Here is a 22,846-nt window from a genome sequence, read left to right as displayed (position 1 = left end):
AATGCAATGACCAAGTTTATAACATATTGAGACTGAATATTGAACTATACTGATAACATGGTCAATGCAATAGAGTCTGACTGAACTGTAAGGGAGCTACTAATAACCGACATAAAACCACATGAGCTAAATGTGGAGTCTGATGTATACGCCTCATCGAGAGGACCTAATATACTCGGCCAAAGGTATAGAGGCATGCTGGAGTGATCACTAAAATGATGTGCCCACAGAGGGGACTTATAAACCTACGGGGACACGTAGTTCTCGGACTATTCGGGTAGGATGAACCCTATTCCACTCGGTATTAAGCTTCTCCCAATTGATTACGTAATTATCACTTTATAATTGAAAAATTTTAGTACTAGATAGCTCAAAATACTAACATGCAAAATCTGAGAATACAACATTAATATATTGATAATGACACATTCGAAACTGAGGCATGCATGTCTGAAAATATCTGAATTATCTGAAATAACTGACCTAGCAAGTTTAATTCATGAACTAAAGAACTACATAGCTAGGGTTCTGAATTTATGAAGGAAACTATATTAAAACATGCTAAAAGCCATGATAAACTGATTTGGAACATTCAATAACTAATTCACAACAATCTGCTATAATTCTAGAAACCCTAGGTCTAGTTGATAATAAGGGAATCAAGAATCTGACTGAAATCTGGGACCTAATGGGTGAAAGGGATCCACCAATGAAATCCCACATACCTGGTGACGAATTCCACAGAGAAATCTTTCAATTTCAAGGCTGGAACTGATGGAACCTTGTTGTGTTCTTGAACTAGGGTTCTTGACCTCTTTTATCCTCTTACGCTCTAATTTTCTAAGGTTTGATTAATGATTTGACTTATGTAAGTTCTAGTTATGTTTCTAGGCTAATACTAACCAAAACCACATAGTATATGGTCTAAACGACGTAGATTAGGGGTCCAACGCATAAGGAAAAGACCAAAAGACCCCTGACTTAATTGTTGTCGGGGTCACCGACGGACCGTCGATCGACTAGCGATCCGTGCTGGTCAACCGTCAATCGTGACTGAGGGCTGGATTTTGAGGATCCGACCTACGGCCCTGGACCACGGACCGTGGTCTGACCTACGATCCGTAGGTCCTGGCGTAGCCTGACCCTTAGCCAATTTTCTTGAGGCTTTTGGGAGGAGGGTCGCAAGTGCGAACCACGCACCTGCAGGACGGACCGTGGGTTCTCCTACGATTCGTGGATGGTACCCGTGGGTGAAACCTGCAACACCAGAAATCTGTAATCTGGTCTGTTTTAGTATACAGGGTGTTACATTATCTCCCCCTTGGGAACATTCGTCCTCGAATAAAGACTAAACTAGTTGGAGATGGAGGGAAAGAGTTGCAACTCTACCACTAAACACTGGAAACTGATTTCTTACTGAACTAAGTTCCAAGAACATGCAAATACGCTGAAAATGCAAGTACAAACTGAAGAAACATAATACTAAGACTAAAACTGCGCATAAATGACTGAAAAATTGAAGAGGAACTATTACCTCAAGCTGGAATGGAATCATAAGGAAAGAGGTGAGGATACTTGGCCTTCATGGCTGCTTCTGCTTCCCAAGTAGCTCCCTTTACGAACTGACTCCTCCAAAAAACCTTGACTGAAGCGACTTCTTTGTTTCTCAACCTTCGAACCTAACGATCAAGGATTTCAAATGGTACCTCTTCATAAGTGAGAATATCCTTCACAACCACACTTTCTAAAGGAACAATAGATGTTGGGTCACCTACACACTTCTTCAACAGCGAAATGTGAAAGACCGGATGCACTGCTGCTAGTTTTGTTGGCAACTCTAACTCATAAGCCACTTTACCAACCCTTTTCAAGATCTTGTAAGGGCCTACATATCTAGGACTAAGCTTTCCTTTCTTGCCAAATCTCATCACCCCTTTCATAGGCGACACTTTCAGGAAAACCTAATCATCAACTTGGAACTCTAGTTCCCTTCTCCTTACATCTGCATAGGATTTCTGGCGACTCTGGGCTATCTTAAGTCTATCTCTAACGAGTTGCACTTTCTCCATAGCATCATGAACTAATTCTGGCCCTATCAAGGTTACTTCACCTACTTCAAACCAGCCAACTGGAGATCTACCTCTACTCCTATACAATGCCACATAAGGGGCCATTTGAATGCTGGAATGGTAACTATTATTGTAGGCGAACTCTATAAGAGGAAGATGATCATCCCAACTACCCTTGAAATCAATCACACAAGCTCTCAACATGTCCTCTAAGGTCTGAATGGTACGCTTTGTCTGCCCATCCGTCTGCGGATGAAATATTGTGCTAAGATTAACCTGAGTACCAAGACCTTTCTAAAATGACTTCCAGAAATGAGAGGTAAATTAAGGACCTCTATCTGAGATGATAGACAAAGGAACTCCATTCAACCTAACTATCTCATTAATGTAAATCTTGGTGTAGTCCTCCGCCGAATCTGCAGTCTTAACCGCCAAAAGCATGCAAACTTAGTAACTATATCAACAATCACCCAAATTGAGTCATGTTGTCTGCGAGTACGAGGTAAACCTGTGATGAAGTCCATGTTGATCACTTCCCACTTCCAAGTAGGAATGTTGATCTCTTGGGTCATACCTCCTGGTTTCTGATGTTTTACCTTGACTTGCTGACAATTGGGGCACTTAGCCACAAAATCCGCTGTCCCTTTTCATACCATTCCATCAAAAGACTTCCCGCAGATCACGGTACATCTTAGTGTCGCATGGATGAATAGAATATATGGAATTATGGGATTCTACGAGAATCTATTATCTTAACTCACCCGCCTTAGGAACACATAATTGACCCTAATAGCGAAGCACACCATCTCCCCCTTGGGAGAAAACCTCAACTCTCTGCTGATGGACTACACCCTTTAGTTGGAGCAATATCGGATCACTCTCTTGCGTCTCCTTAACATCCACTACCAATAAAGATTTTGACCCATTCTGAACTGTTACACCACCATCTGATATGCTCATAAGACGAACTCCTAATCGAACAAGTCAGTGCTCCGAGGCACTAAATCTGTGGGCTAATAGAGACGAAAAACCAAGAAAGTCAGGTAATTCCTAAAATATGGCTTATAAATGCGAAAATATGCATGATAGGACCGTACGTAACGCTTTCCTAACTCATTACAGAGTCCTCATAAAGTTATTTCAAGAAAAAAAATTGGGTGCTCCGAGGTCCCAGATCCATGGGCTAATATCCATGAAAAACAAAAAATAGTTTCATAATTCCTAAAAGTTGGTTAGTAAATGCAAAAGTATGCGAAAAATAGTGGGTTTGTACGTATTGCTTCCCAACTCATTACGAATGTCCTCTTAAAGTTTTATTCAGAAAAAAAATTGGGTGCTCTGAGGCGCCAAATCCATGGGCTTATACACATGAAAAACCAATAAAGTCGCGTAATTCCTAAGAGTGGCTTGTAAATGCGAAAAAATTCCTGAAAATAATGGTGGAATTGTACGTAACACTTCCCCAACTCATTACAGAGGTCCTCAGAAAGATTTCTCAGGAAAAAAAAATTGGGTGCTCTGAGGCGCCAGAACCATGGCAAAACACGAAAAAACAAGAAAGATGTGGTATTCCTAAAGGTGGCTTGTAAATGCGAAAATTTGCCAAATAATAGTGGGATTGTACGTAACACTTCCCCAACTCATTACAGAGGTCCTTATAAAGCTTTTTCAGAACAAAATTTTGGGTGCTCTAAGGCGCCAGATCCATGGCTAATACACACGAAAAATCAAGAAAGTCGCGCAATTCCAAAAAGTTGCTTGTAAATGCGAAAATATGTTTGAAAAAACGGTGGGACTGTACGTAACGCTTTCACAACTCATTACGGAGGTCCTCATAAAGTTTTTTTAAATACCTTTTTGGGTTCTCCGAGGAGCCAGATCCATGGGCTAATACACACGAAAAATCAAGAGAGACACGTAATTCCTAAAAGATGGCTTGTGAATGTGAAAATATGCCTGAAAAAAAAAGTAGTGGGACTATACATAATGCTTCTCAACTCATAACGGAGGTCCTTATAAAGTTTTTTCAGAAAGACGCTAGATTAATGGGCTAATAAAAACTTAAAGAATATTTGATATTGACACTTTTTCTGATCTTTTGGATGCTAATGAAGCAATTAAATAAAATTACATGTTTTACCATTTAAAATAACTTGTTGGTTGGTTTTTTTTCTCTTTAACGATTGAATTTATGCCTCCGTGGCACACAAGCTCTTTAGAAGAATAATACAAATAAAAAATAACAGAGAAAACAAAAGGCAGTTCGTTTTGAATTTATGGGTGGAGGAACAATAATTGAAGTTGATTTATTTAATTTTTTCCAATTAAATGAATTGTTTTATCACATAGGTTTTGTATATCTCTGTATTAACTTGGTATCATGAAATACTCATTTAATCCTTCAATGAAACACTCCTCAATTATTCTTAACTATTAATTGTTGTGATTTATTTATTAGTTTTCTTATATTTTTTATTAATTTAATTAGTTAACTACTAGTATCTTTATTTTTACTTTTTATTTTATCTTTTAAAAAGAAATAGATAAAAATGACATGGTCATACTTTTGTGTTCCAGTAAATTTCTCAGCCCCAGCACTACTCATCTTCTTCTTTTTTTTCTCTCAAACAACCAAAGCTCAATGGGTATCTTCGATAGCACTTCCAATTCTACCAAGAAGGTACAAAACTCATTTTTCTATTTTGGGTATTAATATTAATTTCAATGTAACTTTACTTGTTTCTGTAATTTAACGCTGAGAAAAAAAAACTAATTAATGGCAGCAGAATGAGGAAAAAGAATGGTTAGGTGCAAGTTTCAAGCCAGAGAATTTTATTCCAGGGATAGTAATTGGTTTCATTATTGGGTTGTTGTTGGATTTGTCAAAACCCTCCAAAAGTAATACTTTGAAGAAGACAAGTAATTTGTTGAACAGAAATCAACCTGAAAAGATTTTATCCCCAGCTAAGGCTGATGAAGAGCTCAAAATGGTTTGTTTAATTCCTTCTTCTTTTCGATTTTATCCCTAATTGTTGGAATTAGTATTATTTTGATTTGTTTAATTTTGTTACACTTTATTTGTTCAGTTCAGGTAGAGTGTAGTTCTCAGAGTTGATTTCTCGTATGGTCAGTCAATTAATAGTAATAGTTTTACCTCCGTCCCTCCGTGTCGTGTAGAATATTGGAATTGAGAAACTACTAAATATGGACAGGGACACTTTTTTTGGGACATATTAAGACATTTAAATTGAGACAGAGTGAGTAATTCAAAAAGTCACCTTTTTTTTGTTGAAGAAAATTTGAATCAAGAAGAAAAGATGAGTTTTTGAGATAATAACTATAAGTTGAGTGTCTTGAAAACTCAACTCAGATTTTTCACTTCTATCTGTGCATTTTTTATTACTATTTGGGGTTTGTAGTAATACTTTTACTGAAAGGACATACAACTGAACAAGGGACTGCAAAGTGAATTCCCTAATAAATATGTTATGATAATAAAATAGGCAGATGAAAGGATAAATATTATTTCACTCCCATAAAGGAAAAAAAAAAGAAGAGCATTTAGCTCTAAAGTTTGTAACTTTTTTAGCATATTCTGGTAACTCTTGCTTTGGCCTTCATAATGCAAAAGCAAACTGGATAGGTAAGAATTGTTGGGTGATACTAACAACAACAAACCCAGTGTAATCACACAGGTGGGGTTTTGGGAGGGTAAGATGTATGCAGCCTTACCCCTACCTTTATGGAGTCGAGAGGTGATTTCCAATTGACCCTCGACAACTCTCTTACTTTATTGAGGCTTGGGACCTGCATGAGCGAGCTCACACAGATGGAGTTAAATATTCAGGAAAAATCTTTTCATGTGTACTCTTTCAACAACAATGAATTATCAGGCTTTGGAAATATGTTAACTATCAGATACCCCTATGAAAATTTGTAACTATATTGCTGTTGCCAAGGTGGGAAAATCTTCACTTTTTGATACCTAGCACTAGAGATACTTCAACGTTGTTGCTAGGCTTCTTGAAAATTAATTAGGAGCATGTACATTTTTGAAGGATTGAAAATTGGCATCTTCACCAAATACTTTGCCCAGAAAGTAAATTAAACTTTACTTAAGAAAAAAAGAGAAGGTAACTTCAACACAAAAAGAAATGGATCATGAGCCTAACTCAACCCCAAAAGTTAGCTTATGAGGGAAGGATTGTCCAAGTCTATATAAAGAGTCTAATTTTTCCTCATCTTAGGACTGCACATCTGGTATGTGGACAATTCCCCTTCTTTTGACATATGATTTTGGCGGTAACTAATGAGAATGGGAGGTGGCACAAAGGCAATTTCCATTCATGTAATTTCGTTTTCCTAGACAAAAAGAGGAACCTTATTTATTACTCTATATCGTGTTTCCTTATCTTGAAAACACTAGAATCCAGCTTTTTTCCCTTTTAATTTGTGTATGTGCGAGACACTGTGTGTTTACTATATTCTTCTTTTTTCTTACAAAAAAAGATACTGTATTGACCTCATCATATATTTTATTGTTTTATAAAATATATTGTTGTTGTTTTATTGCATGTTGAAAAATTTGGTACTCAATCCCCCCATCCCCACTCATTCTACGAACACACTCAGTCCCCCTCTGTATTCACAAACACAAAGAATCATATAAGGAAAAAGAAATTGATGTTGGATCCTTCTTCTCATCATCGAAACATATGTAGTGATATTTGTTGGGTCTAAGTATATGTTTGGCTGTCTCTATGTTGAATAGATTTGTACAAATGCTATTTTATGACCTTGAGATATTTAATAACAGGTATTAGTTGTCAGACAAGACCTGAAAATGGCACAAGGAAAAGTTGCATCTCAGTGTGCTCGTAAGGAACCTCTAGCATTTTGATGTTTCAATTGTTCCATATTATTCAAGTTTCTCATGATGTTTTCGTGGTCTGTGTCAATTTAACGACTTAATTAAACGACGCAGATGCTGCTACTGGCATGTATGCAGACCTTATGCAAAGGTATCTCTACAAGGATTATGCTCTACTGCTGAGAACAATCAAAGACATTAACCCTGAGTGTCATTTTCCATAGAAAGGACGGGCAGAACTAAGTAGTTTTACAGTTACACCAACCGCATTGGCTCTTAAGCTCCTTGCTGGTGACGTGCAGCTACAAAATTCCATTTCAGTGTGTTTGTTATTAAACTTGGAACTTTATTGTCTTGAGATCCCACTCCCGAGGAGCGTTCTTTTGTTAGATGAAAAAACTAAACTATGTCCTGGCCCTCCGCAAGCCCCTACAATAACTGATCCAAATTACGCATTTCTACTCCTGAGTGCTTAAATTTTATGCATGTCAATAAATGAAAATACGGAAATCTTTTACTGGAAAAATTCTCTCCTTTAGAGCTGTATTATTCTCAACCCATAAAAAAAAAAGAGTTGTATGGTTCCCATCAAGTATCCAAGAAAGCATTTGGCCTGTAACAACCTGAGGACCCCATTTCTTTTGCAGATTGCCAATTTCTTGTTTTTTCTTTTTTACTATAAAGATATGAAGTGGCATTGTTTGATAATTTATTTGATTGAATTACCTAATGCAGTGATCGGTATCTTTTGAGGCAATGGGAGCAATGTGGACAGCCCAAAATAGTTGTTACCTGCAAGAATCAGCAAGAAATGTAAGCAGGTGATCCTACTCTATGTTTCTCTGTCCGTAGACACCACCAACATCCATGCCTACTTGTGAAGAATGTGTCATCACGTTTTGAAGAATGATTGGCACTGTTTTATAAATTATAACCACTGCTTAGTCCCAAACAAGTTGAGGTCCGATGTATGAATCACAGTGTTATCAAAAGCAAAAAACACAAAAAAAGTCTAAGGTCCACTGGGGCTTTAAGCGCAAAGCGCAAATAAAGCATGAGTTTTAATAATAAAAGGCGCAAAGGGAGAAAAAAGACAAATATATAACTAATAATTTATAAGCATGAATGACAAATACATGCACAAAAAAATTGAAAAATAATTACATAAAGTGATATATCAATTGTTTGGTGTCATCTCTTCAAAAGAGGTTCATTGGCAAGGAAAGTATGCCTTAGAACCTTGATGACGACATTGAATTGCACATTAAGCGAGGCGAAACAGTGAAGCACTCAACACGTTTTGAGCCTCACTTCAGGGCTTAAGCACACCTTTGATAACACTGATGAATCATCATTGACCATGATTCTCCTTTTAAGATTGACACTGTTTTTTATATGTTTGGAAAATGTTCTATTAGGAATAAGTTGAAGGAAGCAGCTGAGGACATTGGGCTTCCAACTTTTGTAGTTGCTGATGCAGGACGTACACAGGTATCCTTCCGAAGGAATAATGTAAAACTGATGATACTTCTGTGAAATATATAAAGAGTATTAAGAACATGTAGGAGAGAGCTAGCGTTGGCACAACAGTAGAGTTGTTCTTGGTAATGTTTCTTCACAATTTTAAATCATGGAAATAAAAGCATCGCAAAATTGTTAGGGGAAGACTGCATCATATGATATATGTCCCACTTTCCACCTACCCCCGCACTACTCGGGGACAACTTCATTCATGGAATAAGCTCTTTTATTCAAAAAAAGTAGAGATAAGACTGAGTTATAGAGAAGAGAAACTGTTTCAAAATACTTACTATTAGAATCCCGTGAATATTCTATAACATATGTAAATACAGTAGGTAGCTTGATTTACTCCTATTATAATTAAGTATTGATTTCCGTTTCTTTTTTAGACATGTAAACTTAGGTATTTAAACCCCAATAGCTTGAGTAAATAATCAAGCAGAGTTCTCTCTCAAACTCTTGTTTTCTCACTTGGTATTAGAGGGACCCATCTCACCCAATGTTTGGACCCCAAAATTAAAATTGCCTACGCACAAGATGTCTAGCCTTGGGCGTGAGGTGGGTGTTGAAGAATGAAAAAAGTCCCACATTGGTGGTTAATGAGATGAGTGGTCTCATCATAAGGTTTGGGCGATCCTCCTCCCTTTGAATTAGCTTTGGGGTGTGAGTTAGGCCCAAGACCTAATTTTTCATGATATCAGAGTCACGTCCATCCCAATTTATGATTTATGGATGTCAAGCCCCCCATATTAAAAATTGTCCAATCACCAGATGTCTAGTCATGTGCGTGAAGCAGGGTATTAAGTCCCGCATCGGTGGGATGAGGAAAAGTTGAACTACTTATATGGACTTGGACAATTCTCCCCTCATGACCTAGTCTCGGTACATATAATTTGTATGCACCAGTTTGAGGGGGAGTTTTAGAATCCCCTGAATATTCTACAACATGTATGTATTTACCATAGGTAGCTTGATTTGCTCCTATTATAATTAGGCATTGATTTGTAGTGATTTCCAGTCCTTTTTAGGGAATGTAAACTTAGCTAAACCTCAATAGCTTGAGGGAATAATCAAGTTGAGTTCTCTCTCAAACTATTGTTTTCTCACTGTTACAATCTCTTGGAATCAATGTGTACATAGAGAAGAACAAACATATATAGAAGTAATGGTCTGTATAAGTGATATCAACTATTAGGATTAGTAGTTATTAGTATTACACTTACATTAGGTCTGGTGTTTGTTAGGAGACTTTTTTTTCTGATTGATACTTGTATATTCTTGTAGGGGTAAGTGTTGATTAGAGAACTTCTAGTTTTAATGAACTAGCAAATTGCAACAAAAGACAAATTATCTAGTGTTGGAATGTATGTACGGGCGGTTTATAGAAATGATCTAACTAATTTGGGATTAGGCATAGTTAATTGATCCACTAAGAACATCTAGAGACTGACAAGGGTATACTACAGTATCTATGCTTGTTGGCAGCTCTCAGTTGCAGAAAGAATATTATAGTCATGTTATCTCATTCTTTGCATTACAGAAGGTGAATATGAGGTTGTGATTATGTGGGTTAAGTAGTAAACCTAGAGAGATTCTTATTGAGTAGCTTCTTGAGTAGAGTCCTTTTCATTCTCCTTTTTTTTTTTGTGTGGGGGGACCAAATGGTTCTCTTGCTTGGAAGCTTAATACCAGATCCTAAGATTTTACTGCTGCAGGCTGATGGATAACTTCTTGCTTGTTTCGTGTGCAATTGACAGTCATCAGAACATGCTTATGTTTTTTGGAATTTGTATATGCAGGTCGCATCAGGCTCAAGGACAGTTCTTGCAGTTGGACCAGGTATACTTCGTAATCTGTTTGCTGATATTCGTTGTTTTTTTTTTCCTTTTTCTATTGCTTTATAACAAAACTAGCTTGCTAATAATATATTATATATGGTCGTACTTCTGCAGCTCTGTTGTTTTTCTGATGATATACTTTCCTGTATTTTGTGGTACTGAATTTGTATCAGTTAAGAGTCTGTAAATTTTCAGGTTTTCATCTACGTATAAATGCTCGCTTCTAATTGGTTATCAAAAGAATGCTCTCTTCTAACTAGCCTGTTCTATGGCAGTCAAAATAAACCTCTGCACATCCTAATTGCTCTTGTTTACAGTTGTAAGATCTCCTTGAGAACTGTCCTCAAATCATCATTTGCTCTTCTCATAAAAAAAACTGGAATGTTTAAATTCCATTACTAGTGTTTTTTTAAGGTAAAATTCTGTTAATAGATTATAAGATGCTGCAAATTCCACCACTTAACAAAAGAAATATTCGGAAACAACTTGTTTGAGGAATGTTAAGAAATCATTTCAAGAAATAGAAACCATGGTGCCTTTGATAAAATTAAGTTTTGCATTCCTACAAATCAAATATGAATTCTGTTATTCTTGAGGATACTCCAGGTTCACTACTGTCATTTTGTGAGATAGCATGCTAGCTTGGTTGGTGTTTGCGCACAACTTGTACTCAAATCCCTTTGGTGCTATGCTCAAAACTTATTTTACTATTGAGCAGGAAGCAAGTCAGCGGTAGATTCAGTGACTGGGAAGCTGCGCCTCCTTTGATGATACTGATAGCTTCTATTGGAACCCGTTTCAGATTTGAGCGACTGTTTGATCCATGTTTCCCAGAGAAGAGGTGCCTAGTTCTTGACCTGAGGAATTGATAGATGTGCTAATATCAAGATAGATGATCCATGTTTCTATGGAATGCAGTGCATAAACTTGTTCTTGCCTTTCAATTTTCAATTTGTATGTATATGTCACTGCTTCATATTCTTGTTGTCTGCATTGGTTGTGAAAGAGTTCATGCATCTTAAAAAGTATCATTAATCATTTCAGGTGTCTTAACTTTTTTGACATTGATTTCAAGTATTGTTAACGTGATGTGATCTTTAAAATCACTTCGTTGTTCTTGATATTGAAGTCTGCATAATTTACTAAACGTTGTGGTTGAAAAGATATTGTGTATCTCCCTATTACAGTCAATTTAAAATCTCACTAACTTTCATTTTTCTATAAATTGCATCGAGAAATATTTCATTGTCCAATGTAACAGGAAACTTAACATTGGACTATGATAAAGCATTATTATCGTCCTGAGCGATTTGACCGTCCTAAATCAGTACTTCCTCTGTCTCATTTTATATGGTAACTTTCTTTTTTAGTCAATTTTTAAAAAAAATTTACACATTTATATATTTAGTAATTATTTAATTTTAAAGTACCTATTTTATTCTTAATGAATGATTTCTAACCTAGCAAATATCTATGATTTATTTTAGATCAAAAGTTTCAAAAGTTTTTCTTTTTAAACTTCATGTCAAGTCAAACTAATTCATATAAATTGGAATTGAGGTTCGAGGGAGTAGAATACTATCACTTGGCATCTTTTAATACAAAAATAGTAAAAAAAAAAATCTTTAAAATATAGGAATAGATTTAAAAAGTTGATTGAAATATAAGAGATAGATGAATTTTAAGCTCATTCAAATTCCCTTTTAAATAAATTTGAAGGGAAAAAACTGCTGAAAAAGTATCTTATAACACACTATTTTTCTTCACTATATATATATATATACTAGATTGGCCAGCACGGGCCAACATCTGATGATCATGATCCTTAAAAATAAGGCATGGTAGGAACAATAATAGCAAGAACTAAAGCATCAAAGGATATATTTTAGCATAATTTTTTCATTGTTGCAGATTGCATTAGCATCAAGTTAATAATACATTAGTACCCAAAAAAGATTTACTTGATGCTTAGGTATGTTCTTTTGACAGTCAAATAACTACATGGGAAAGTATCATTAACAATTGTAATCTCGAAAATTAACCAAAAGAAATCACATCTGCCTTCATGAGCTTTGGACGAAAATTTAAACTTCACACAATTTTTAGTTGAGAATTAGAGTATTAACAATGCCAAGAATATTAACAATAGATCCTAAAAAGTTTTTCTTGATCTTGCAAATGTGAGCAATACTTTCGCTTTCATTTTCTCAAGCAGTTTTTTTCACAAGTATGTTGTTGCTTCTTTTGTGGTAAATTTGCACTGTTTCAAAAAAGTAAGACAAAACAGGATTTAGGAGCAAAGTTTTCATCTAAACCCATAAAATCGAAGTGATTCAGATGAAACAATTACATACCACTCTAGCTTTTCCAAATTGCTTTCTCCATTAGTATTTGGTCCTTGACATAAGCATCATGTGTTATTGTTAGTAAGTCATCCATCCGCAGAGGCAGACATAGCAGAGAATCAGAGTTCATGACAACTTTCAACCAAACATATTACTGCATTTTCAAGATGCGACATATTATAACCATGAAGCTTAAATCTCTTCATATTTGTAGGCAATAAGATGGATTGGATCGAGAGGCGATGCTTATGCCTCTTCTTTCAGCATTGAGCTGATGCAAAGTAACTGAAGTTCCCTTTTAAGAACAACCTCTCTAACATGAAACAATCCAATATATTAAACTGTGAGGTAATAGGTTTTCAAGCCTTATATAGTTCTAACCTTTTGTGTGCTTCTATCAGCTATGTTGCTCGGACTCTTCAAAAATGTCAAGAGGTGCGTGTCGGATTCGCCAAAAATAGTGTATTTTTGGAGAATTCGACACGGGTGCGGCATCGAAAGTGAAGAGTCCGCGCAACTTAGTCTATCAGTCAATCCACAAGAATTGCTCTGATCGTGATTTTGATCTCTTGTTGAGAATTCATCTAATCACATAATCGACGCTCGTCCCAAATCAGCCAAATCATCAAAATAGCATGAATTTTGTATACTACACAATAAAGTCACAAAAGTAGTAGTTTTTTTTATACATTAAAGTAACTGAATAGTAAATTCACAACTTGAAAACAGATACACATGATATTCAGTATACCCCTATGAGCTTATATTTTCAACATTTTCACAGCAGCCAAGTGATTATCAACATCAGCAATATCAATATTAACAGAAGCAGCCTGAAACATAATCGATCAATTATACTATGTACTGAACTTGCTTTCCTTTTCTACCATTCAAGGGAATCTCTTCAACGGTCTTAAATTTCAACATCTTCATTAGGCGTGTAATGCTAATTACTTCAATTTTTTCTTTGACAAAATAATTTTTAATAGCTTCTGCTTTTGTTGGAACACTAATATCCCTGCTGCAACTCCTTCAATTACTTCTATAAGAGGCTTCTTATACAATTATATCAACATAATAAGACAATTGGACAAGTATGAAAATTTCAGAAACAATCTCTCTACTTGCATGAGGTGAGGTAAGGTGTTGTTACACTTTATCCTCCCCATACTGAAATATTATTTTGAGATGTCAATTTTCGAAGACGATTACCTTCAAGCTACAACAGACCGCTCAAAATTTACTGCAAAGGGTGATAAAACATGTGAAACACCAATTGAAGAGGAATATATCACAAATTCTAACATCAACATCTTCAAACTCACATCGTTATTTCCAATTTGAGACTTCCCACCTGAGAAATGAGATCTCAAATATAGTGGTTAAATTCAGCGAGGTCATCAATGCTCAAAACTGTGCTAAGATACATTCACAGTTCAAAAAATGAAGTCACCATCTCTATATACATCAACAAAAGGACATAAGCAACCTCAAAAAATCTCTTCATCTTAATATTTCCTGGCACTCCTACTGTCCAAGCTCCATTTTCATGAAATAAAAACAATTTAAAAAGAGAAAAAATCCATCAAAATTTTATCAGAGAATATAACATAATTTAATTAAAGAAATAAAGAAATACAAATAGATCCAAATGAAGAAAGAAAAGAATAAGCTTAGAAAAATGGGTAAATTGACAATTACAGAAAAGAAAATGAGAATGGAACATTCCAGTTTCCATTTCTCTATTCATTATAGGGAGTTAATTATTTTGACAGTTTGTTACACGTGTTCAATAACCAATTACACAGATCCACATACGCAAAAAGCCAACCAAAATGGCCCTATGTTTTATAGTACAATTTTAAATACTATTTGTACAACTAATCATAGCAGTGTTCGTCCAATCTAACTCTCACTTCTAAATATTGGTAATGGTAATAATAATAGTAAGGTAATATATATATATATGAAAAGCTCCAATCATTAATCATTTATTCAATATTAATGCATTGATATAATAATACACTTTTAATACCTTAGTATTAAATCAAATAAATAAAATCAGTGACATTAAACAGGTACGTAAGGGTCTTTTCATATGCCAATAATTATTATAGGCTATATAAATGTACAATTTTTCCTATGATATTATTTAAAATATTAAATATATCTTTCACATTCCAAACATTTATTTGCTTAGTCCTTTGAGTTTCTTCTGTTATGATATCATTTATCCATAATGTTTAGTTTATACTTTATATAATAAGTTGACACAAAGATATCAAATCACTCAGTTCTTTTTTTCTTCTTGTTATCAAAAACTACCTTTTCTACATAAAATCTTCTTTATGTGTTGCATTTTGCCCAATTTTAACAAAAATGCCCAAGTAAATTTATTTTTTCCGGTTAGACAAGTTTTTTTTTATATAATTACTATATTTAGGTGCTTATATTTATGAGATAACTTATAATATATATACTATAAAAATTTTGTTAGAAAAATCCGTGCATATAATTTAAAAGTATGATGCGTTTATTGGGTTGTTTCATTCTTTTCTGATTGGTTTGTTTTGACTTATTATTAATTAGGTATATTTTTGCCATATTTGTGCCAAATGAGGTACCTATGTATATGTCTAAAGAAGACCAATAACATGTATATGCAGCCTACTTCTTTGATCATTATATGTTGTTTGAACAACTTTTCTTTATTTCTTTTTTCTTCTTTTAGATATATTTTACTTAAATTAAAAGAATCGATTCTTTGATTTACATTATTTGAGATAAGCGTTTTCTAAAAATAATCGCTCTATTTTTCAGAAGATAGGGATAAGGTCTGTATACAGAATTTAAATTTGATTTGTTGTTGTTCTAATGAGACGGGTTCCATTGCTAGAGCTACAATTTTCTTCTTTATGACTTAAATGTAGTGTTTAATAGAGTAGGAGTTTATTTATAGTATATGATTTTTAAAATATATACAAATCGAACCGAACCGACAATACATTGTGGATTTTCAAGCATTTATATGTCAAGGGTAGTGGGTGGGAATAAGATAACAACCTTGAAATGCTAGAACCACTTTTTTAATTGTCACAGCTAAGTCTGATTGATACCACAAGCGACGCCATTGACAGGTTCTGGTATCATGGCGTACGCTCAAAACTTCATTGCAGTTCTCTTCATCTCTTTCACCTTCGTGTCTACTTCATTCTCTCAATCTATTCTCGGAAATTCCCCACAATTATTGGACCTTTTTGCCATCAATCGCCTGTTCCGCCACCGTAAGATTCCCAATGACGATGCTCTCTACTGTGACAGCTGGCGATTCACTGTCGAGACTAATAACGCTGGTTTATGGTCTATAATCCCTGAAAGATGTATTTCCTTCGTTCAGGACTACACTACCGGGGATCGTTATTCTTCAGATTCAGCTGCAGTGGCTGACCTGTCACTCGCGTTTGCCAATACAGTTAAGGTTTCAAATGATGGAATGGACGCTTGGGTCTTCGATATTGACGAAACGCTGCTCTCCAATTTGCCCTACTATGTGGAACATGGCTTCGGGTGATGATTACTTTCTTTCTAATTTGCTGAATTTTCTCTTTGATTCCATATGCATTTGTTTACTCTGGACTGTTTATTATACAAAGAAGGTTTCTATTGAAATTCATACAAAATGGAAAATGACAGTGTTGAATGATTCTTCCTCAAATCCTTTTGGTTAATAATTTTGAACAGATGCTATTTCTGAGTAATTTCTGCTTTGCTTTACCGCAGTTGGTCTCATTTAGCTTGTTAAAAACTTGCCTATTGGGGGGAATAGCATTTGCCATTAAGTCACATCAATATCAGCTAGATAGTAACAAATAAGAAATCCTGTAGTGACCATGTCATTAGATATAATTGGGGAATTTAGGCGAAATTAAGATAGGCTACTGCATAAATACATAAAATTGTCCCTCAGTGAGATACTCATGTTTTATCAAATTCTTTTGGAGCTTGTAAATATTTGTGTGCGTTGGAACTAAGATTTGAAAATTAACTACTCAAAAGATTGAATATCCAATTTGTTGGTCTTGCTTTATAGATTACATGTCTTGTGAAGAAGTGATAATTCCTTGTTCTCCCTTCAAGTCCCATCTTCATTTGCTTGGAAAAATTTATTTACTTGTTGATCTACATGTTTTCATCATGTCATATTGAAGTAGATCGTTAGATCATAGATGTACCAAAATATACGAAACATCCTTTTACTTTGTGGTGATGATGAATCTAGCAACTCTTGGTTGAGCATCTGCTTGTACTTTACAAATTACAAGTATCCTGTAAAAGTTCTGTGTGCATGCGTATCTGAATCTAACCATAACAAACTAGTGTGATAAAACTTGGCTCTCACTCCATTGTCATGCTAACCTTTGTTTATCAAGCCATGATGCAACAAGCACCCGCAACATACTCAAGAAAATACTCAAAAGGAACAGTCTATTGGTTTCTATGCAATCACTAGTTATAGACTCTTGAATTCACAGTTTTCTTTTATGAGTAAAATCCTCAGCAACAGTTCTGTCATTGTCATTCAAACAGTTTGAGCAGTCTTATTTTGTAGCTTCATGCAGTAGCTTGTCTTATTAACTATTTCTTTGCTTAGGAAAGCGTGATAGGGCTCCAAGGTGAAAATTACATTCCATTGATGCAATCAGCAAACTTATAGAGTTATAGTTGCATCCTTTGAAGCTATCCTGGCAAATTTTCATCTTGTTGAAAGCAGCAGTAGTGAACTTATATCCTAATTATGTTCTTTCATAGAAGCACGGAGATTTGACTTTCCGTTGTTTTTATTTCTATTTGAATTTTCCTAAATCCTAGAATAAGAATATAATTTAATTAGTTTAGTGTTTTTTTTTACTCTGAACCTAAAACTGTAATGGTTTGAGAAAGTGGCTTGAAAGCCTAGGTGTAATTTGCATTTGGTTAAAGTGTAACATGCTTGAAGTTTCCAAGCATTATATCTTACTTCAACTCGTTTTCTGTACCTGGCACTTCTCCTAGTTTCTATTTTGTGGAAAGCTTTAGGGATACTCCATTATGCCTCTTTGACCAATCAATCATAGGATGGATGAGTGTTCACCATACGAGGTAAACTTTTAAAAGCAATCTGGGGACAGCTGGTTTAGCCCGGAAAACTTGGTATACTTCTTAAGCAAGAAGTATATAGTACAATTTGTGTACTTTGTTGAGGATTACTTAATGCTCTTGTAAATATTCCAATTTCGTAACTATTTATACAAACCCAGATATCGAGCCAAAGTTATGCTGAAATTTTAACCCCTTGGTTTCAATGTTCATAAGGTAGTTCCCATTTGAACTTGACTTCCATGTGATACTGCTACCCAAGAAGATTCTAGTTTATGTAGTGTAGTTTGGTTGACACAGGAGGCCAGCTTAAATGTTCTGATTTAAAATAGATTGCACTTTGTGGATTTTTACTTGCTTGTGGCATTCTGATCATACATTCAATAATTGTCTATGGGAACTGTTTCTGTGGCTTGGGCAGGTACTGAATGATTTAGTGATGGAGGAATTCATTACCTGCTGAAGCAGTTATCAGTTTGTTTTCCTTTAAGACTTGGCCTTTAAGCTATTATGCTTTAGAAGTAAGATTTCATACAGTCTGATGTGGGATTTACACTGGGTATGTTGTTGTTGTCGTAATCTCGAAACTAAATTGAAGAAGTTATATGGTACTACCACAGAAGTTCTATAATTCAACAACAGATTATTCCTTCCTATCATATTCATAATTGATTAAATTCATATTAGATCATTATGAACTAGATTATCTTTATCATGTTTTCCTGTAACTACTAGCATCGTACTTTAGCGGATACTTCCTTCTTATCAGCGCCTCAACTTTGTTTTTCTCCCCTAAACGGCTTCCTCACCTACCGGTTTCAACATTAGGATGGCATAGTATAGAAGTTTTCTCCCTGTTTCCAGTGTGCTAATAAACTAGAAAACCATTTTGCGGTGCGGAACTGGTAGTTGGTGAATTCATGAAAGTGATAGTGTGGTAGATGGTAGTGTGGTAGGTGAGTAACTTATTTTTTAGATTTTATTATAATATCTTTTTACTAAGTGTCTTAATCTTGATATCTCTTTAATATTATTTTTTAGTAGTGCTAAATTCATAGTAATATGTAATAATATTTATTGTAATATTCTTCCGATATTTGTTTTAATCTGAATATTTCTTTAATATTATTTATGATATATTCTAGATATAACATATCTTCGGTTCTTTGGTACATATATAAATTTTCCTCCATTAATTGTTCTAATAGTTTTATATCTTCCATAGATTTTACCCAATATTGTAAATATCCGTAGTTCATTTTAATCTGAATTTATTTCTAAATACTTTTGATGCTTTAGTATTTGAAGTCTAGTAGACACTGTTGCTAAAAGATTGTTTCAAATGTACTCAATCCCTGAAATTAGGTGCAACATAGTTTGGGTGTCTCGCTTCACTTGGATTGCATTCCACAAGGTACTTAAAGTGTGTACCTTGTCGCGCATGAGTTAAGTCTTGAAGAAGGAAGTACTAAACAGTAAATACTTAGATTATATGCTAATTGTGAAGAAAAACTTATAAATGAATATTTAGTGATTCTAAGAAATTTATTATCGGAAACTAGTCAAAAAGTTTAAGTTGAAACTTAAAATTGCATCTCTGCACAAACAAAATTCTTAAAATGATTTCTGAACATTTTTGTAGTGTATTTCACTCAACTTAGGTTTTCCAATTTCTTTGTCCATGTAATTGTTGTTTTTTTGTTTATAGTTATTTCTCTTTTTGGTATTAGACATATAATTTTTTTAGTCTTCTGATTTGCACCTTTCTTCATTAAAACTCATGCTTTAATTGTGCTTTTCAGCTTAAAGCTCCATAGACATTACTTTTCTACGCTTTCGCTTTGACAACACTAGCTGAAGATCCACTTGGCCGTCAAATGTGATTTCTCTGTGATTCTTTTGATTCTTTGTTGTTGCTGTGTTGTTCTGTGGGTGATCACATTTTGCTGCTGTATGCAGATCGCAGATCTTTGATGAAATCGCCTTTGACAAATGGGTGAATGAAGCTAACGCTCCTGCTATACCTGCAAGTTTAAAACTGTACAAGGAGCTACAGCAGCGAGGATTTACTATATTCTTGTTGACTGGTCGGAGTGAATATCAAAGGAACAATACAGAAAAGAATATGGTGCATGCTGGATACAGCAATTGGGAACGGCTTATTTTGAGGTATTCAAACAATTGTTTTTCTTTGAGAAGGCAAGGTAATTTTATTGATGAACCAGCACTAAGGGTGTGCTTCTCAAACTGTAGAATATTGCCAGAATAAACAAAACCCAAAAGCATGCCCCAACTAATCTTGTAATGATTCTAACATCTGTAAAATCCATTCAACCTCATCTACTCCAAAAACAAAACAAAAATATACAATTAGCCTTCATCTTGTGAATGGATTTGGCACCATCTTCCAAACACCTCTAATTTCTCTCATATACAAGCAGGTATAGTTCCACCGTAGTAGCTTCCTATTTCCTTTTCTGGTCCAGCATCTCAACAAGTCAGTTATTGTTTCTGGCATAATCCACTGCATACTGGTAATATTTAAGAAAAGCAGCCACAGTTGAGCAGTAACTTGGCAGTGGAAAAATAAATGACAGATGGTCTCTTCTTGTCTCCTACAAAGAAGACATTTGCTATATAATGCAAAACTCTTTTTTGTAAATTCTCTTGTGCGAGATGGGCTACTTTGCTGACTATCCATGTGAAATACGCTACCTTTTGGTGCTTTGGATCTCCAAATTTGTAGTCATGGCCAAGGTTTTGTCAAATTTTCTACCTTTATTTGCAGTTAGGTTTCCATAATAAGCTATCATCAGTATTGGATAGTTGCTGGTAAGTGTTTAGAAGATCGGAAAATGCAACAAACCTAATCACCTCCCAGTCACTGAAATTCCTTCTAAAGTTAATTCTCCGAATACCAGTAGTCTGCTATCAGCCAAAAAAGATAGTTGTTTACTGCCAAAGTAAAGAAATCTGGAAACAACTCCTTCAAAGGGCCATTACCAGCCCAGTTATCCAAACAAAATGAGATTTTCCTTACATTGCCTACTTTATAACCAGTCAGCCTTGAAAAAAGGCTATAGTGATCTGATACCCTTCATGTTCATACGCCAAAAGATGTTTGAACTTATCTGGTACACCAATAGCAATCAGCACCATACTTTTTCTTGATAAACACACATAAAGCTTCCACTTATGTATTCAACCTCCATAGGCACTTCATCAATAAGCTAATGTTATGATGGCTGAGGTTTTTAACCACAACATGTGGTATATCTTGAAAGAATGACCTACATAAAAAAAAGGAAGATTCCTGATGTTTTTAATTCCCAAATCACCATCTTTCTTGCCATAAATCAGAGTACTCCATTTTACCAAATTGTAAGTTTTCTTCACCTTAAAGCTGTGGCTGAAGCTTTGTGATGTAAACAGGGGACCTTCCGATAAAGGTAAACTGGCAACCCAATACAAATCTGAGAAAAGAAAGGAGTTAGAAGATGAAGGTTACATGATTCGCGGGAACTCTGGAGATCAGTGGAGTGACTTGACAGGTTTTGCTGTAGCACAGAGGTCCTTTAAACTTCCAAATCCCATGTACTATATTGCATGATAATAGAGTGGTCTAAAAAGTGTATGGTGTTCTTTGATAATTGATGTTGCAATTCTGTGCTACTACTGAACTTTGTGTATATCATTATTCTAAACACATTTCACAAGATGTGGACACCTTGTTCAATTGGAACTGGTCTCTTACTTTTCCAAATAATTGTAAGACCCCGTGTATTTTAATATTTTCATTTGGTGCGTCAATTTAACTTTCGTTGAATAGATGAATGAAAATATTACTACAATTAGCTTTACTATTTCCTGCAGGAATTGACGCAGCTGTAGAACAGGGGCGGCTCAACGTAATCGGAGGCCTAAAGCGAAATCTTAATTAGAGGCCTAAAATCTAAATAAACTTCACATGCATTTATTTAAAATTTATTTTTCTTACATTTTTAAATGCAAAGTATTACCTAATATTTTTTTTATATATAATGATTTATTCGATTTCTTTTTCAATTATTAGTTTTAAATAAGATTTTATTAATTCAACGTTGAAAAATATTATTTTACTCGGGCAATTATTATATGAATTGTTAACATAGTTCTATAAGTAATAAGTTGACAAATTTCAAATAAATGTAAGAGTTAGAACCATAGCTTTGATGAAGTTGATAATTTGGTTACCCCACATTTTACTATGGTTATTGTAATGCTTGAAAATCTAAGAAGAAATGGACAAAAGAATTTACAATTCAATTTGTTCAACACTTTTCGACTATTAATTGATATTTTTGAAAGAATATTACTCTAATTTATCAACAATTTAAAGAAGAGAGTGGAAAAGGAGTTAAAAAGAAAATAATGTGAGTATTAGTAGAGAGTGTAAGAAAATAAAACAATATTTTCTTGATTTCTTCTATTTGAATGGGATTGAAGAGAATAAAATAATAATTTTACATATATACTTTTTATCATAAATAATTAATGTTTTTCTTTAAAAATTAACACATAATTTATTCTTGGTAAAAATTTGAGGCCCCCTAAAATTGGGGGCCTAAGGCCAATGCCTTATTTTTGTATACATAGAGCCGGCCCTGCTGTAGAATCACTATTTTGGCTAACAAATAGCTGTTTAAATTCCCGATCAAAATCATTCGGCATCACATTGTATAAGACGAGTAGTAAAACAATCTCTTTGTAGAAATAACTAGTTTGTGCAGGTATCAATGGGAAGAAATTACAGTCTTTTTATTTTTATTTTTATTGGAATTTGAACATGAGATCTTATCCATTTTATTGACCACTAGGTTATATCTTTGAATGCTCGATAGCCCCACGTCACGCTAGTGTTTACAGGGGAGCAATGGAACAGAGTAAATTATCACTATTCTCCATTTAATTGTAAATATTGTTGAATACCAAGCAATATAGTTTTGAAAATGAACCCACCACAAAAAAAGATATTGAAAGAAAAGGAACCCATCATATGGTCTATCTTTAAATAAACCTAGTGTAAAG

General features: G+C 34.6%; 2 protein-coding genes across 3 annotated transcripts; both read left to right on the top strand.

Moving 5' to 3' along the window:
- The first annotated feature begins 4,656 nt into the window (after nucleotides 1-4,656).
- Nucleotides 4,657-11,300, top strand: LOC125838606 (uncharacterized). Of its 2 annotated transcripts, none has more exons than XM_049517660.1 (8): nucleotides 4,657-4,749; nucleotides 4,853-5,059; nucleotides 6,886-6,946; nucleotides 7,054-7,090; nucleotides 7,675-7,752; nucleotides 8,358-8,430; nucleotides 10,260-10,299; nucleotides 11,017-11,300. In XM_049517660.1, the coding sequence occupies exons 1-8, from the start codon at nucleotides 4,711-4,713 to the stop codon at nucleotides 11,064-11,066; spliced, it is 585 nt and encodes a 194-aa protein (XP_049373617.1). In that variant the 5' UTR covers nucleotides 4,657-4,710; the 3' UTR covers nucleotides 11,067-11,300. The 2 variants fall into 2 exon arrangements, with proteins under 2 accessions (XP_049373617.1, XP_049373618.1); XM_049517661.1 differs by having other exon boundaries at nucleotides 4,671-4,749; nucleotides 4,856-5,059.
- Nucleotides 11,301-15,715: 4,415 nt separating this feature from the next.
- LOC125838524 (acid phosphatase 1-like) lies at nucleotides 15,716-21,633 on the top strand. The gene is made up of 3 exons (XM_049517573.1): nucleotides 15,716-16,210; nucleotides 19,739-19,948; nucleotides 21,212-21,633. Exons 1-3 carry the CDS (start codon nucleotides 15,792-15,794, stop codon nucleotides 21,387-21,389), a joined length of 807 nt encoding a protein of 268 aa, XP_049373530.1. The 5' UTR covers nucleotides 15,716-15,791; the 3' UTR covers nucleotides 21,390-21,633.
- Nucleotides 21,634-22,846: the final 1,213 nt, after the last annotated feature.

This window comes from Solanum verrucosum, unplaced genomic scaffold (genome assembly GCF_900185275.1).
Source record: "Solanum verrucosum unplaced genomic scaffold, falcon-dt-bn FXZP01000182.1, whole genome shotgun sequence".
Lineage (NCBI taxonomy): Eukaryota > Viridiplantae > Streptophyta > Magnoliopsida > Solanales > Solanaceae > Solanum > Solanum verrucosum.
The sequence above is the reverse complement of the archived record's forward strand: the minus strand, read 5'-3'. Positions and strand labels throughout refer to the sequence as shown.

Bases quoted from the DNA above. Each gene is read 5' to 3' on its own strand.
- LOC125838606 (XM_049517660.1), top strand. From the start codon at position 4,711: ATGGGTATCTTCGATAGCACTTCCAATTCTACCAAGAAG. The intron at 5,060-6,885 runs GTTTGTTTAATT...ATTTAATAACAG, and splicing joins CTGATGAAGAGCTCAAAATG to GTATTAGTTGTCAGACAAGA. The intron at 10,300-11,016 runs GTATACTTCGTA...ACTATTGAGCAG, and splicing joins AGTTCTTGCAGTTGGACCAG to GAAGCAAGTCAGCGGTAGAT.
- LOC125838524 (XM_049517573.1), top strand. From the start codon at position 15,792: ATGGCGTACGCTCAAAACTTCATTGCAGTTCTCTTCATCTCTTTCACC. The intron at 16,211-19,738 runs GTGATGATTACT...TGCTGTATGCAG, and splicing joins TATGTGGAACATGGCTTCGG to ATCGCAGATCTTTGATGAAA. The intron at 19,949-21,211 runs GTATTCAAACAA...TGATGTAAACAG, and splicing joins TGGGAACGGCTTATTTTGAG to GGGACCTTCCGATAAAGGTA.